General features: G+C 47.2%; 1 protein-coding gene across 3 annotated transcripts in view; it reads left to right on the top strand.

Annotated features, from left to right (window-relative positions):
- The window catches only part of HLTF (helicase like transcription factor), a 1,760,895-nt gene that overhangs the window by 114,850 nt on the left and 1,628,067 nt on the right, over positions 1 to 17,978 (top strand). For all 3 annotated transcript variants that reach the window (XM_069618321.1, XM_069618322.1, XM_069618323.1), the window contains exon 4: positions 9,819 to 9,952. In XM_069618321.1, coding sequence (XP_069474422.1) covers positions 9,819 to 9,952 — 134 coding nt within the window. The remainder of the gene's footprint in view (positions 1 to 9,818; positions 9,953 to 17,978) is intronic.

Here is a 17,978-nt window from a genome sequence, read left to right as displayed (position 1 = left end):
GGAGGTGTTGCTCGCGGCCGGCAACTAAGTCTCTATACCATTGGAGAAAGTTCTGCGACTGGTGCAGAGTTCAGAATGTGGATCCTTTTGAATGCAACATTCCCATGGTTTTGTCTTTTTTGCTTTCTTTGGCCCACACGGGCTTGCAAGTGGGGACCATTAAAGGTTACCTGGCGGCGCTGTCCATATTTAAGCGCTCGTCTGAAGAGTGTTCCTATTTTAAGATTCCTTTAATTTCACAGTTTTTGAAAGGGCTCACTAATGTGTTCCCTCAGTCACCTTTTTTGGTGCCAGGTTGGGATTTGAACCTTGTTCTTAAGTTTCTTATGGGTGCTCCGTTTGAGCATTTACATTCTTGCCCTTTGAGGCTGTTGACTCTGAAAACTGTTTTTTTTTTTTGTTGCGGTTACTTCCGCTCGCAGAGTGAGTGAGTTACAGGCACTTTCAGTTAAGCCACCCTTCACTGTGTTTCACAAGGAGAGGGTTGTCCGTAGAGTTTGTCCTTCTTTTCTTCCGAAGGTGGTTTCGGATTTTCATTTGAGCCAGAAGGTTGTTCTTCCGGCGTTCTATCCTCCTCCACATCCTGGTAAGGAAGAGGAGAGGCTCCATAGGCTTGATCCTCGGAGAGCATTGAGCTTTTATATTTCGCGCATGTCCCGGGTCAGAGTGGACGATCAACTTTTCATTGGTTACGCTGGGAAGCGTTTGGGACAAGCTGTGACGAAACGGACTTTGTCTCGTATTATTTTAGCTATCTCCGAGTGTTACCGCTTGGCGGGTAAGGACCCTCCGGCTGGCTTGCGGGCCCATTCTACCAGAGGAGTGGCTGCGTCTACTGCCCTGCAGAGGGGAGTTCCTATTCGTCACATCTGTGATGCAGCCACCTGGGCTTCAGTACATACTTTTGTACGTCACTATTCCCTTGATTCCATCAGAGGGCAAGATCTGGCCTTTGGCAAGGCAGTTCTCTATTCCGCAATTTGATTGGGCATGCTAAATTTGTATTCTAAATTCTTTCCCACCTCCTTGCTTGGTACTGCTTTGGGAGTCTGTCATAGATATGGAATACGTCGGAGGACCCAATCCCCTCGAAGAAAAAGTTACTTTCTTACCTGGTAACGTTCTTTCGATGGGATGGTCCGACGACGTATTCCATATCGCTCCCTCCCTGCCTTCCCCGCTGCAGAATTTCTTTTGCGATTGCAGCTTGCGTTCTGCAAGGCCTTGTGTGTCTGACTGGCAGAAGACTGGTGGCACACGTTCTGGGAAAAAACTATAACTGAGGCTATGGGCGTCGTGCGTCCTACTTATCACATCGGGTGACGTCGGCCGTCGGAGGAGGTCCTCGGGGATGGCGCATCGACGTCATTGACGCAGGACGCAGACGCCAAAGATTTTCCGAAGCAGCACAGCTGTGGACATTACCTGTCATAGATATGGAATACGTCGTCGGACCATCCCATCGAAAGAACGTTACCAGGTAAGAAAGTAACTTGTTCATCTTTCCCATTCAAAGATGGCTGCTAGTTTTGGCGTATTTCCAGAGAGCTTCCTTAGAGACTGTCATCCAAGATGGCTGCCTCCATGGAAGAGCTCATCGCTTAAAGAGTTTCGAGATGGGCAGGAATGCGTGGGAATAGCCCTAAGGATTAGTATGGCAAGGGCAGGGAATGGGCGAGATCCCAAACAACGCCAAATACACTGTGCATCCCTCCTCAAATGTCATCTCCATTGAAAAGCATTACAGACCCTCATTTAAAGGCCAGATTTGAAGCTCTTATGTTAATGCTCTTATTTTAATGACCATAGTTTCGGCTTAAAGGTACCGCTTTCAGCACCACCTAATAGCCCAAATTAAAAAGCGAGGATATATTGTTTTTTAACATTTTCAGAGATCATATCGTATGAACAGTGTCCTGTAAGGTTTTGAACAATGTTGCTGCTTCCAAACTTAATGATGTGTGATCAATGATACCCAGAACTGATTTATATTGGCTGGTGTATTTTCTAAGCGTGGGTGGGTAGGGATTATTTACCAAAGTGTGCAAGTACCACGTGAAGTGATCATATCCAAGACTGTGCAAGTATTATAGATATGCATATTAAGCAATAATAACTACCATGTGTGATGGCGCCAGAAGAGTAGCTATGGCACATTGTTACATTTTTCCAGGCTCCAAAGCACAATGGCTATTTCAGCCAGGGTACTGCTAATGTACTAAGTGGCAATTTGGTCAGTGTCACAGGCACACACCAAGAAGTAACGCAGACTGGTGCATAGCCACTAAGTGCCATGGACACTCGGAGTACACAGTTGCCTCTCCAGGTGTAAAGGCATTTTCTGCGGTAATACAAGCATGCTCAGAAAAGACGATCTGCCCGATGGATGTTCCCAAAAATGAATAGTTTAAAAGAGTTTTAGACACCAAAACATAATCCATCCTCGAGTGGGACACGTGGGTTGAAGGAGGGATAAGAATGGAAAATCCATTCCGAAGGGTGTAGGAGATGCAAGGGTTATCAAGTCCCAGCTAATGTCGCATTTATATATACCTACTAAATTTCAGTCTGGTTTTTCCTCTGATGGGGGACCTTTCAATCCTTATATCTTGTACCATGTTGAAGTCTCCAGCAAGGATCAAATGGCTGCACGAAAGCTTTGACATCCTGTTTGAAGATGAATTTATGAAGACCTGTGAGCAATGGTTTGGTGCGTGTATACTACCCAAAATCATTGAAGTCCACTCCACCACAACCTCAGGGAATACCTAGAGACGCTATCTTGTCAGTGATCATTTGCCCAATTTAATAACACCAGTTTTGGGGTGGGGGTAGGATTACTGAGCCTCTACTTTTTATTTACATAGCAACTCAAGATTTCATGGTTGAGTCTCTTAGTAAAAATGTAGTTCTTATTTAAAGTACAATTAAAGAAACTCCTGAATAAATGCAAAATCAGCTTTTCCTCTAGCCAGATGAGTTGACACTTTTTTACGTTTAACTGTGGAGCTCTGTCCCTTGATATTTCATGAGATCGCACACAGGGACTTGGAAACCAAGTTTGCATTAGCCATCCCTTTTCCCTCATAAGCTTAGTGGAGATAAAACATCGAAGACCATGGGCATTTGTAGTGGAGCCTTGATGCTGCAGATTTCTCCAAGGGGAGACCCCTTCTTACCAGAACATATGCATAAAATAACAGTAGTGTGAATAGGCAGCAGTATTTCAGATGAGTTAGAAATGTGGGCGAATTAGTACACGTTAAAACCAGATCCAGACCTAAAAGGTTAGACAAACGGGGAGCCATATTAAAGAGACAACCAGTGCTCTTGTATAACTTAAATTGTAAATACAACACAGTGAAACACACAACCCAGAGTATGGGAAGGGAACTCCATGACATCTCCCTTGGAATAAAGCCTTGTGGGTTGGGACGGTTGTAAACCCTAAAGGGAGGATCTCCATGGCGCCAAGCTTTTTCAGTGGTGCTAATGGCGAAAGTATGTAGACAATATTTCCAGTGACTTTCAGGAAAGCTATAAAACGCAAAAGTGGTCGGTGGAAGGTTTTGAATGAATCTGAACCACTGGCATTGCTCTGGGCAACCTTCCACACCACCGTTCTTTAGCCTGTCTGCCCCAATGCAAAAGGTCTCCAGCCGTATGCAAATCATTCAGCTACTGCCACCAATGGTAAGCGACTTCAATTCCCCTACGCGATCGGCTCGGCACACTGTCTGCACAGCAGGCTGCCCCTAACCTCTGTGCTCTTGACTTGTATTGACTCTGGCTTTTTTTCGTTTCCTCTCTTTCCTGCTAGTGACGGTTCGACATCAAGAACTAAAGATTGTATCTCTCCTCTGGCCCCTTACCAGCCCCTCTGTATGCTGGGACAACATCAGGGCATTTGGTATACCAAAAGCCGTGCCAGGTACTATGCTTTCCCACCTGCCTATTTTTGTACCAATAGTTATACTAGACTATAGGGGTGTATATGGAATAGAGGACTTGTAACTGGGGGATTTGACACCCCTTTCCTCTCCCTCTTTCCCTCATTACCCCCTCCCCCTCCTTATGTCTCCTGTTCTGTAGACTTTTTCATCTGGTGATTCCCTATCCAGACGACAGTAGGATATACTGCCATCCACACATAGATAATTCTACAAATGTTATCATACCTCCCAGTGACTCAAAGGGCTCCAGAATAGGATTGGAACTCTTCCCACTGCGGTGAAGTCCGGTGAACACACCCACAGGTTGGTTTTGCAGCAGCTCCAGTTTTTTATACAAATCTGAGTTTTTACTGATTTGTTTTTTACTAACAGTTCTATATTCCCTTTTTAATGCTAGATTTATCAAACCAGCACATCTGTGCCTTTGTTTATAATAAAGTACGGTACCCAACTCTAGTCCTTCAATTAAACCTCCTTTTTAAACTCTGGTCTTTTACCATTTTTTCTTTCTTTCTCTCTTGCTATGATACAGAGATCTCCAAACCTGAGGCCCAGATGAAGGCGCTCCACTCTCTAGCCGAAACGCCCTAAGGCCAAGCACATTTTGTGTACCCTTGACCTGTACAATCTAATAGGGGGCCCCTCCCCCTGGCGTAGACCGATGGTTTTGGTCCTCTGATGACTTTGTTAATTTACATGAACATTTATTGGAATTTTTGTCAAAGAATAATGTGATTATCATTTTTCTGCAACCATCAAAAAGACAAAAATTGTATTGTGGTTTATTGTTCCATATGCATTTGTTGTTTATTTTTTTTCTTTCCATTTCTCCACTAGATGACACTAATTCCATCTACTGTGCAAACTATTAACAGTGTTGTATCTATATTTTACCTTTTTTGTTTAGGAATGAAACTAATTTGGAATATATATCTATTATTATTGTCTCTATTGTTGGTAAAATCATAAAATCAATAAATGGTACTTAAATATTACCAAGCAGAAGTTATTTGTTAACCTCTCTCTCTGCTTTTTTGGTTTTTCTTTTTTTGCTTTGCTTTGTTGATTTAACAAACAATGTTTAAAGGGAATTGAGCTTACATTTTGAAGCTTCGAATCTAAGTTGCTTAAAAATAATATTACCTAAAACACTCCGACATTAGGAGAGTGTGATGATAAAAAAATCTGTGGGTGGAGCTTTCTCTTTGTACCAATGGTAGCAGGCCAACCCGAAATGCTAGGCCAGGTCCGGTCCCCTCTGCACGGAAACACAAGCAGCCCCAGACATGTTTGGGCCTTGTTGGGCATCCTCCGTGAGGTACAGCTTGGTTCCCTATGGCGCAGCGAGCAAGGAACCCACGTCTGGGCATACCCTCTCACATAGTGAGATAAACTATAAACACAAATTGATGGATGGAAGGTTTTGAATGAATCTGAACCACTGGCATTGCTCTGGGCAACTTTCCACACTACCCTTTTTAGCCCGTCTGTGCCATTGCAAAAGGGGTCACCCTGAGTGGGACGGGTATGCCAAGACGTGGGTCCAGTGCCTTCTGGCCCTGGAGACCCAAGCTACTCCTCACTGATGGGCCCATCAAGGCTGAAAATGTCTGGGGATGCTTGTGGTCTAGTGCCGAAGGGATGTGACCTAGCAGTTCAGGCTTGACTACCTTTTTGGGGTGGGACCAAGCCTGATTTACTATTCTGGTCTTTCCCCTTCTGTAATGGCTTGGCAGGTGAATGTAGGCGTCCCCAAAAACGCACCCCCCTTTATTGAGAGGCAATAAAGGACACACCCCAGGAGGGAATGAAACCAGGACCAAGTGCGGGTGAGATTAAAAGAGCTTTATATAGATCAATATAGGGCATGCAAAGGACTCTGCAAACTCTGAGAGTGCCCTGTCCGACAATAGCAACGACAGGCCCACTTATTTCCAGAACACGTCATGGGTGACGCAAGCTATACGGGACACATAATCGTGGGGATTGGGTGGTGATGTCTAGGGGGTATACACAGTAGATAGCTGCTCCCCCAGGATTGGCTGACGTTGGTGCTGCGCCACGTGGGGTTGGAAGGTCAGCTGGGCTCATTGGGGTGGAGTGCCGGGCCGGACATGCCTTGTAAGGAAGGTTGGTAACTAAACTGACATTTGCCCTTTTGGCCACACATTCACACCCATTCGTCACACTTCGTGCTTCCGTTGGTTTGCAACTCTTGTAAGCACTGACCTTAGATCAAAACGCAGACAGGAACATTGATATGCAATCTGAAGTGTCCCAATACATCCGCTTTGAGGATACCTTAGGTTCAAACAATCTGGTCCCATGTGCATAGTCGGGGGCATGGGAGGGGTCACTTGACCACCCTGACTTGGTAGATTTGGTGAGGGATGGTATTACGATCTATTGGTGCAAGGGTGGGTGCCCCCCTTTTGGGGCCATTAACTTAGGGTCAGCGGAGATACCACTGGCCCGTGGGGGGCATGTGACTAGTGCCTGAGAGACGGTGGGATTTAGGACCAGGTAGCTCGTAAGTCATGGAGTCAGGCTGTGGCGGCCTCTGACATGGGGGAGGCGGATGCTTGAAATGGGTCCAGCAGGGTCGGGAGGGGAGGCGAGTCGAGGCTCTGCTGTTTGAACACCAGATATCTCTGGAGGGCCTGGGCGGGAGGAGGGGGAGATGGCCTTGCAGCTATGTGCGCGGCATCCTGCACAAGGCGATATACTGTCCCGTTGGTGAGGGGCGAATAACAACACGTGGGGTCTCGAAGAGGACGCTTATGCATTTGCATTCGAAGGGATACTAACTGGGGGCCATAACGTTTAGCACAACAATTCACATCTATGGTTGACATACGAACATGAGGTAGTGTTAGGCAGGTGTATGTATAAAGAGGGCAACACATGTTGTTGCATATTGTCATCAGCTAGCCAGTCTTCGTACCTCTTTACATTATAAACAATATCTGTTGCATATTACTCTTTACCCATTCTCCTTCACGTTAGCAGCGAACGTTAGTCAACATGAAATATATTACATAAATGGTTTCTACACATTACAAGAGTTTTCGGGGTAGGTAGGGGTGTAGTGCGCCAAACAGTCTAACGCTGGGGGCTTGGTACACGGTCAGGGCATGAAGGTTTTAGGCTGGTTTCAGTTACTTCCTAATGTTCCCGTTCATGGCTGGGGCAATGATGTACTGAGGAAGGTTAACAGCTACAGTGTTTTATTTTGTTGTTTGTTCGTGTCTGGTGGCTCGTGTGAACGAGTCCTCAGCGGATCTGCCATGTGGTGGGGGGTGAGGGAAGTGTGGGCCTCGGTGAGCGCGGTCGAGCGGGGGTCAAGCTGCAGCTTTCAGTGTGCATGTTGGCTCTGCCTGGGTTAGATCTGAACGTTTCTAGCAAAATGGAGTTGGCTTAGTACAAGATGGCGTCTGTGCTCTGCCACATAACGTGGTGGTGCAGCCTCACGTGTCGGTCTGTAGCCGCCCTGCCGCCTGGGCCCGGGGGCCGGTGGGCTGCCAACGAGTCATTGTCTTCACCAGGGTGGGAGATGCAGTGGGAGGGGGGGGGTCCTGTTGACCTATCCTCCCCAACACAGGCGAAGAACGATGGTTCCGAGAGCAATGCCAGAGGTTAAGATTTATTCTAAACCTTCCAGCCATCACCTCTTTGTTTTTGCTTTCAGGAAAGGTAGACCTAGAATAGTGCAGAGCAGTGCCACCTACGTTTTGTACAATAAGGGGTGGAAACCTGCCCAGTAAAACCAATATGATTAGCCCAGCACGTTTGCTTTCCCTTCTGTATAGCTGTAGAGAAATGCACAGAGAAATCGCAGAGTATCCCTATCCAAAAAATGTCCCAGAGCCCAGAAGTCTCAGGGTTACATAAGACAAGTCGGATACGTTTAGTCAATTAACAACAAGCTTCCTAACGGAACGTTTTATGACCTTGAGCGGCATGGTTTATCAGCACCAAGCAATACCTGTACAGTTCTGCTTGGCGTACCCATATGACACAATCTCCACCCACAGTGTATAGTTTCATCGAACATAATGTGCCCCAGTTTGGTATCCAGCACTCGCATGACTCTCATTCCGATTGTCAGCAAGAATGCCTCTCCCTAATGTCTGTTTCACAAATAACTGACTTTGTCTATTGAGCAAGGAATAACGTCAGAGCCTCAAAGCCTTTACAGTTTCTGCTAACCAGTCGGGTTTACTCGCAGATCTTATGATGGCTGTGATGTTGCTCTGCCTGGTACAACTGCGCAGTCCGTGCTTGTAAGAGAATATAAAATACTGTTTATTTCGACAAAGATATATCGACAAGGAAAAAGAGTACGGAGCACAATTTAGAAAAGGTTTTTGGGGGAGAAGAAAATCCACTGTTAATGTTTAGCAGATATGGAAAATCATTCTACACCAAATCATACCAGATTCAACAAATTGAAAGAGTGTAATCAATTTTATACATGAACCACAAAACACATAAATGCGGAGTACAAAAAAAGGTTTGCACATATTAGTGATCTGTTTAGAAAGGTAGAAAGAACACAGACATGCAAAAAGACACAACTTCAAAATATGTAAGGGAGTAAAAAACACTACAATATTACAAAATGGGTATAGACCTGAACAGGGCACACGTACTCATCTACCAAACTATCAACCTGAAACATTCATCCTCATATATACCTCGACACTTCATTAATAGACACAATGTAGTGAGAGATGTTTTGCAAAACAATTGCACATATAAGACATCTAAACTATGCCTGTTGCAGGATTACATACATTATATATTGGGGAACAAAAAAAATGTTGACTGCTGACACACTGCTTTAACCCCCTTACTATCATGTGCAAGTAAACGTGCCCATAAGCATTAGACCGGCATTCTTGTATAATGCTTTTGTTTTATACCGTATTTAATATGTGCAGAGCCCAGATGATCCCCACTGCACCATTAATCACACAATGCAGCCATTGCTACTGCCAGGGTGTTGCAGAGTCCTCCTCTACAGATGATTTCCCCCTGGCTCCTACTCAGGATAGGATCTCTCAGTGCCGACAGTGCACCATCAAGTTCAGCTGCATGTCATGTCACTTCACCTGTGTGCAGGATCATAGCTCCATGGAGTGCGGCCACCAGTATTAGTTGCATGAAATAATATCAAGAGATTGTGTGTGTATACACTTTTCAACAGAAAGCTCCTTTCTGTTTTTTTAAATTGTGAAAGATGTGTGTAAACCATTGGCGCCATTTTGAGGGGCACATGCTAGTCTCTTGCCGATGGTTTATGCGATTTGTTTTTTTTTTTTTCTTCAATCCATTTGATTGAAACGTACGAAAGAGTTGTATCACGTTGGTGTAGTGATGTCACATTACAGGATCCCGTATATATTCGAAACTTGGCCATTTAGCCATTGGCTGTGCCAGCACAGAGAATTTAAGATTACAAATCTTCTTGATATGTATAGGTAAAGAAAAAATTCAAACCTTTTTTATTTTTGGATTGGAATGTTCCTTGGTAATCTGATATCCTTGATATTTGCCGTAGCATATGGTTCAAACTGCAGACTAGTTTGTACAATGCATTGACTTTTTAAAAAAAAAATTTAAAGCATGGCATTCATTATTTATATATGGAAATTGATATTTGTGTAACTTTTTAATGGAAATTGAATGTACTTTTGTAATATTGTTTAAAATCAACTAACAATCGAGGCAAACCTCAAAATGGAGTTTGAACACATTAAAATTACATTTTGTTATTGTATATTAAAATAGCTATTTGAAATTACAGTTTGCTGCATAAAACATTTCTCTTGTTCATGAATTTTATGATTTTATTTTTCATAGTGTTGTCCCTTATGGAGCAAATAATGCTTTCACCATGCCTGTTCAACTCAGCTTTTGGGGAAAAGAAGAAAACAAAGAAGCAGTTTTGGCTCATTTAAAAAGGCATGGATTCAAATTAGGTCCTGATTCAAAAGGTACGTTCAGTTGGTGACAAAGATGGCACAGTAATCCCTCCAAGTTGCAGTGATGATTAATGTATTTCTTTGTGGGCCTAGGGCCGTCCCTTTCTCATCTTATTTTGACCCTTCTTCCTAAACTAGACGTCCGTAACATAAATTTGGTGCTACCGAATGATAACCCCTACTGTCTAGCATTTGGCTTGTTCTTGAGATGTTCTAAATGCCGGCTATCTAAACTCTCCTTTTGGATTTCCTAGCTGTCCCTACTCTGTCCTGTTATTGATCTAATGGGAATGGAAGTTGTGCCTTACAATCACCCTGTTGGATTTATGCCCACTTCTTTCTCTCCCTTTGACTCTCCCCTTCCCCTTCTCTTTTCTCAACCCTTCTTCTTCTGCCTCACTCCTCCGAACAACCTTCTGTCCCTTCGATGTTTCACGCCTCCTAGAATGCGCCTCACCCTTTGATGTTGTTCCTCTTTCCACTAGTAGATTACACCCCCCAACCCTACTCCTCCCTTCCTCCGTGGAGCTACTTCCTCCTGTCACTGCGCCACTGATCCCTCTACTGTGCCGCTATTCAAACACACTCCTTTCATCCTCTACAATTCACTACACTTACACACCACAATCTATAAGCATGCCACACAACCATGTACACTTACTCTAGAGTACCCTTACATTCACTCCGCCAATACCTCACCTTCTCCAATAAATGTCTCCATACCCCACTGCTGCTTCCTTCCTCCTACTCGTCTCTTGGTCCTCCATCTACTGTGATCTCACGCAAACTTGGTTTCCCTTCCATTTCTTTTGTTAATACTCCCTTCCTTCCTGCTATTGGCTGCTTTCCCTAACTAATCTGGCAGTTCTATACCTGCTTGGGAGGTGTGTGTAGGGAAAAGTCATAAGTAGGGGGCTAAGCCCTCCTCACCTCCTTCATGTGGGTTTGCTGCAGTGAATCAATGTTGACTCATTAAGTGTTCTGTCCTAATTTATGTTGGGGGCTAGTGATCACGCACCCTTAAGGTAAATAAAGTTCTCCTCTATGTTAAGACCTTGCCATTTTAGTTCCTGCTGGTCTTGGGTGTCTACGGCCAGGTGCAGTGAGTTACTAGCTGTACAGATGAGCTCTGTGTTGCTTCCTCTACCGCGGCTCATCTTTTTGTTTTAGCAGTTTTCACTGCCTTCTGGGCTCGGGTGAAGTGATGGGTTGGCAGCATAAGGGTTTTCGCTGGAATTTTGGGCCCCTCTGAATCGGTTGTGGTCCATGTGTGGCATATTCATGAGCATGGATTCACATGCTCATGAATATTCCCCATAGTCAGGCTGGGAATCCTCAAAGAAAAAATCAGTTTCATTTTCATTTCTGAACTGGCTTTCTCCTAACAACCAATCACTGAGCTCTGGGTTATACTGCCCCTAGCCAATGACTGCCCTCTACCAAAGCCCCAGAAGAGCCGCAGAGTGTGGCACTACAGGGCATTGTTTTCTGCCGTTTTGCTAACTGTCTTCTCACCTGCTGGTCTGCTTTACAATAGAAATGAACAGGCTGGCAAATATTTTGTTGCAGAGGCATGGCATGATGCATAGGTGTACTACACAGATACATATTGGCACATGGGAGGGGGCAGGAGTTGGTGTCTTCTCAACTATTTTATTTATATAGCGCAACCATATAACACGGAGGCGTGCTGCTTTTAGCAGCAGCAGTATAATAAAATTATCTGGCCCCCCTCTGGTTCAGGACCAACTCTGGATTGCTTTACGGCAGGCCCCTCTTCATCTGGCAAGGCCAGGGTACTGGCCTTGTCACAGTTTGTCTGTATTTATTTCAAACCGCTCTAGTTAATTGCAACATTGCCGCCATCAAAAAAGCTTTTCCATACATAGTTTACCCTGGCATTTCTGTTTTCTCCTGCATGCGGTCTGGCATGGATTCACATGCTCATGAATATTCCCTGCCGTCAGGCCGGAAATCCTTGGTAAAAGAAAAAACAGTTTCACTTTCACTTAAAAACAGTATTTCTCCTCTAAACCAATAACTGAACTCTAGGTCATACTGCCCCCCAGCCAATGACTACCCACTTCCTAAGCCCTCCCACCCTCTGGCAGCCATCTTCGGAATTTTACTGCACGTTCCAATGTTGGGAGTCCTTGAGTTTTGCTCCGTGAGCTATTCTATGTTTTTATTTGTGCTTTTTTTTCGAGAAAAAGTCCTATTTTTGTGAAACAGGCCTGTTTGCTCTTTCTCATCAACCGACAAGCGGGAATCCGTTTGTCAGTGAATTTCAGCACCCCTCAAGGGCACGGATTGTCAAGTTTCGTTGAAGTTTCCACAAGGGCATCAGGCCTACTCTGTGCTCCCCACCATGTTGGAAGAGAAGAAAGAGGGAAGCTCCCTTTTCAAGCTCTGCTCCAGATGTGGACTGCGGAATATGTTTGTGGAGGACAAACGCCTTCAGTGCCTCTGTCTTCACCCAGACCACAAAGAAGGAGGTTGCGAAATCTGCCTGTGGTTTTCTAAGAGAACGATGAAGGATTGTCACAGTAGACTGGCGGCGTGGCTAAGTGCCAAGGCCTCTGCCCCATGCCCAGAGCAGGGTCATGTCTCACCCAGGACCGTCCAGTCCGAGGAGTCGGCTTCTAAGTCCTTTGAGGGCGCTCCATCTGTGGGGCCCAAGATAAGGCTAAGCACTGAGTTTCTTTCCTTCAGGATCGCCGCGCAAGCGGGTCCCGCGATGGGCGGGGTGCGATCATCCTCACCATCTGCCTCCATATCCAGCCGTCGACCCTGCTCCTCCTTGGAAAAGGAAGTCCCCCAACCTGGCTAAGCTGCGGGAGAGGCCTGAGAAGCTGAGGTTGGAAGAAAAGGCTGCCAGCCTGCCCAAGAAAGCCCGGGCAGTGCAATAACAATCACCAACAATCGAGATGGTGGCGGCCGCTCTCACAAAGGCCAAAGGAACTGTGAAGGTAGCCCAGACTGCGCCCAGGGTATCCCTATCCCCGAGGCAGGAGGCCTCGGCTCGGGGTGTGGAAAAGACACCAGAAAAGAGGATGCTGTTGCTGAGCCCAGTTCAGACCCCTCCGCATGCAAAAAAGGGGGGAGATGGGGGCAAGGAGTTTTTTCCTTGGACCAGGAGTCCATGCACACGATCCAGGACGGCGGGAACACCAATGACGGAGTGGGGCCTAGTGGGCCTACCACTCCAACTCGGCCAAGAGATGTGTCACGGGGCATCCTTTCGACCCTACACACATTGGTGTTGAAAATCCAGAAAAGGATGCAGCAGGCTCCGGCCCCACCGGTAGCCCTGGCCATGGTGGCCCTGGGTCAGCCTCCCGCGAAAAAGAGGAAACTCCATCCAACGCCTCCATCAGCCTCCACATCCGCGCCACGTGCCCTCCCACCCGAGGGAAACTGGGATGGACACGGCGATGACGGACGCCAAAATCGTCTTGGCGGGGGGGATAACCGCAGCTAAGGGCATCCAAACCAGATGAGGTGGGGTTGTTTCATGCCATGGTCGCCAGAGCGTCCCAACTCTTCCAGCTGACACCCGAGGAGACGAAAAAGGAAGGCTTCATTTACCAGGGGCGCAAGGCCAAAAGGAAGACCATCATGGCGGTTCCCCTTCTGGACGACATTTGGGAGGAAGGCCTGGCCCTATTGAAGAATCTGGCCAACCGAGATGGGCTAGAGAATAAGTACCGGGTGCCGGAGTCCGCACCCAAGGGCCTACGGTTGCAACCGTGGGAGTACTCTGTGATGTTGGCGGCTGCGAGGAAGAGATTGTCTAACACATCGTCCTCAGTCCCTCCGGAACAGCGAGGGGAAGAAGTTGGATGCCATGGGGAGAAGGGGCATCTACTCTGCAGCATCGACCGTCTCTGAAGGCCACCGATTTCCACCAAGACTGATACGGATACAGCCAGTGCACTGGGCACTCCAACAGCACTGCTGGTCCTTTCGTGCCTCAGGCAGAAAGTCTGGCAGAACGACAAAGTGTTTTGGTGGAGGCTTCTCATTGTACCATCAGCCCCAGGAGGCATACAGAGGCTGTTCCAAGGCTTTTGGTGGAGGTAGTCGGCACCGTTTTTGCCCCCAAGGCAGAACGCAGGCGCCGAAGCAGGACTGAACCGGCCTTGATGTCTGCCCCCACCCATGCGGGATTAGTCGGCAAGTGGAAGAATATCTCCACAGACAGATGGGTGCTGGATGCTCTGGCCCACAGACATAGAGCTGCCCAAGCCTAGAATGCACTTCCTATTGCATTGAGAGCTAATCTACCCTACTCCAGATTTAGATGTAAGGTGAAAAGTTGGATCTGGTCCAACGACAACTAACAAACTGAACCCTTGCACTAGGCCCTGGATCACTGCTTCTGAGGTTGTAGGTCAAATGGTCGAAAACCAAATGGTCGAATGACCATTTGATCGAAGTAAAATGGTCGGGAAAAAAAAGGTCAACATTTTTATTTTTTATTTTATGGGGGGGTTCCCCCACCCCCTTTTTTTTTTTTTTATTAAAAATATTTTTTAAGCAACCAAAAAAAAAATATATAAATAAATAAAAATATTTGCCCTTTTTTTTTCGACCATTTTGATTCGATCAAATGGTCATTCGATCTTTTATTTTTGACCGGACACCTGCTTCTGATGCTTGTTAATCTGCTGAGAATTGCATGCTGTGCATATGGTCCGACATCCAGTGGTAACCGCAGAGTATTGCATCTTGTCTTTTGGGGGACCGAAAGGGGATGTCGGCATAGGCGTGTCTGAAACACTATCCCTATCGTGACGTGTGTAGTACCCAAAATCCCTCACGCGCCGAGGTCCCTCAGATTGTTTTTTTCCGCCCAGATAACTGGTCGCCCTATAGCAGAGCTCTTCATGAGACATTGTTTATCTTACCGAATTGTCGGTTTAATCCCGGTTAAGTCACTTTGTCTATCAAGAACATCTTCGACGAAGACTACGGGGGAACCGTCTACGGCTGTGGATTCCGGCACCGAAGATCCGGCGTTCGGACCTCCGCGTGGTCGGGCCTTCTGGCCGGCCTACACAGTAGGGAAAGTGAGCTCGGGGTTTGCCATACTGCTATGATGTTGTTAGGGAGAATTCTCTGTTTAGGATGAATTTCCTAACCTAGTGAGTCCCCCAGCAGCTTTACTGGATTTCTGGAGTTTTCTTTTCTCCTGCCAAGAGTGAGACTCTTTTTCTCCCACTCTTGGACATGATTTATGACTGTTAATGTGTTTTATGGGCTATGGGGTCCTTTACTCCATAGGGTCTCATGTGTTTTTACCATGTGTGTTACACAGCACCCTCCGTGCAGTGACACAGGGGTGTCATAGTGACACCCCACCATAGACTCCATACCCTGGGACTGACTACTGTCTCCCAGGGCATGTAAAGTCACCATTGGCTTTACTAGGCCCAAATTATGAACAGAAACCAGTACAAACCATCATATTGTGGACATACTGGTCGGGGCAATTCGATTGCCCCGGAGTCTGTTAGTCGAGGGGGCACGTCTCCGTCCCCCCTGATCGAGTTTTGGCTGGTGGCAGTGGATACTACTTTTTATATTCGACCGCAAATATATCTCTATGGGATTTTCCCATTATTCGAGGCTACCAACTTTAATTATTTAATTCTCATAGCCTCGAACATACCGCCGGTTTATTTAATATTAATTCGCCGGTTGGTATTTTTTGCCCGGACTCGATTCTAAAATGGCGTTTGTGTTCTCTTCTGTGACTCCAACCCAAGTCGAGCCCTTTGTTCCACTATTTGGCGGGCTTCTCCACAGAAGCCTCCAAAAGTGGTGCCACTCTGTCTGGGTACCACAGGGGGTGGGGGAGGAGGTTTAGGCACGCTGGACTGAGTTACCTTGGTAACTCAAGTCACACTCTTGTGTGATTGGCCCAAGTGGTGGGCCGGCCGGCTCACCACTTAGCATGTTTGATTGACAGCTAGGCTGAGTGAATGGGGGTATGCTGCATAAAAGCAGGGCTTTGGGGACTGGAACTTCAGAAGTCGCCACAGGACCTGAGAATCCGACAAGGGAGAAGCTGAGCCGACCTACCACAACGACACCACCGGTGGAGCCCTGCGAACCGACTCACCACTTCCCGACGACAGATCATCTCCCGGCTGGAGAGGCTTCTTCCCCTGACTGGTGGGCACAACCAGTTTACCTTCTTTCTTCGCACCCCAGACTGGTTTGTGGTCGAACTGCCCGTGCCAAGCACCCCGGCAGCCGGATAGCCACTCACCACTGAACCGCGAATCAACGGACCGCTCCTTGTACCTGAGAAACTCCGCGGCTGGTTTCTTCTCTGGCAGTGCAACGGACTCCTGTCTTCCTCCACGACGAGATCCTCTCTTCCCTCGGACGAAGCACCGACTTGAATCCGCTGCCAGGAACAACGGCCCCCGCTGGAGTGTTCTCGCCACTTTAAGGTACCGTGTCCGCCAGGCCTCCCTTTCTAAAGATTGCTACAAGGTAATAATAACCCCTTAACCTTCTGGACTGGGCTGGCCGCCTTGACCCTCTAACTGGTCCCTTTCTTTGGTCCAACTTCTTTTTGAACCATTACAAGACTTTTGTGCACTGCAACCGTGTGACCTTGGACACATTTCGTTTTGATCCTCTAAAGCGGATCCAGAGGGAACTGCACAGGTTTCTGCCTAACAGATGTCTTTCCTCTTTTCCACTTCTTTCCTTTTTGGTCGGGTCACCCTTCCCTTCTGCTATGGAAAGGACTCCATTTAGATTCTGCCCTCTGTGCAGGGTCAGATATCGTGTAGGGTCAGATATCCATGGAAAGACGAGCACACTTTGTGTACGCTTGTCTCCCCCTAGAGCACTAAAGCAGTGTTCGCGTATAAATTCCTAAACCTAATCCCTTAAGGAGCGCCGGTTGAAGCGGTGGGCCGCATACGGTATGTCACGCGGGGAGCCTCCCTCCCCTGCCGCGACACCAGCCGAGAGTGACGGGGGTACATCGGATGACCAAACGTCCAACGCGGACGTTGTAGACCTTGAGCCGGACTATTCTAGAGCCGCCACGCCCGTCCCTGACCCTTCCAGGCTCGACTCCGGTCTTGCTACAGGGACCACACCCGGTGACAGGGGCATACAATCGCTCCACACAACGCACAACCCAAGCGCCCTCCTCGACGACGTGAAAGAAGGCGCAAGCGCCATCGGATCGATCTGATCCGAAGCCTTCCCCGCATCCGCAGCAGCGCATGTCGACTGGGCTTAATAAACTTAACAAAGGCGCTACTCCCCAAACTACACACGCCGAAGTTTCTGAACAAGAAACTTCAACGACTTTCAAGGTTTCCAAGGCCCGTGCAGGCCCAAAAACTACGAGTAGGCCTCTAACTAGGCCTCTACCCGGGAAGCCATCATCAGAGGCGTTGTCCCCCGAAGATTCGGTAACTTTCAGTAAGAGCATCAACAGGATTTCTACGGCGGTGGGCCTAGTACCGGTTTCGCCCACAGTTATGGGCCAATCCGCCGAAAGGTTTTCCACAGTTTTGGAAGACGATCCTGAGGACTCTTACGAAGAGAGCCAGGTACCCCTCTCAAGCACCCTGAGGAGATCCTCTGAGGACCCGGTTCCTGCTCAGCTGGGCCCATTTGGGTCATCCAAGTGGACCACGGAGCAATTTGAGGGGTATATGGATCGGCTGCAGCAGGTTTTCGGTGCTTCTGATCAACCTCTGCCGAAAAAAGCTCGGGTAGACCCTAACCCTCATACACAAGTTGCCCAACACCTAGATGATCAACACTATGTTGATTATCAAGAAGATGTCCAGAAAGACATGTCAAGGCGCAACGGACAACTGGGAGGACACCCAGCAGGACGATCACAATTCTGACATAGTTTGCCTCGACTCTTCCCCCATCCACATTGGTTAGGCAGGCTCCCCCGGTGGATGATCAAATGGCTTTCAACAACACGTTGAAAAAAAAAAGCGGCGGAATTCTTTAAAATTGCCACGATTGAGGCATTGACTGAACA

The sequence above is a fragment of the Ambystoma mexicanum genome, chromosome 10 (genome assembly GCF_040938575.1).
Source record: "Ambystoma mexicanum isolate Mex_15411 chromosome 10, UKY_AmexF1_1, whole genome shotgun sequence".
In the NCBI taxonomy this organism is placed as follows: Eukaryota; Metazoa; Chordata; class Amphibia; order Caudata; family Ambystomatidae; genus Ambystoma; species Ambystoma mexicanum.
The sequence above is the reverse complement of the archived record's forward strand: the minus strand, read 5'-3'. Positions and strand labels throughout refer to the sequence as shown.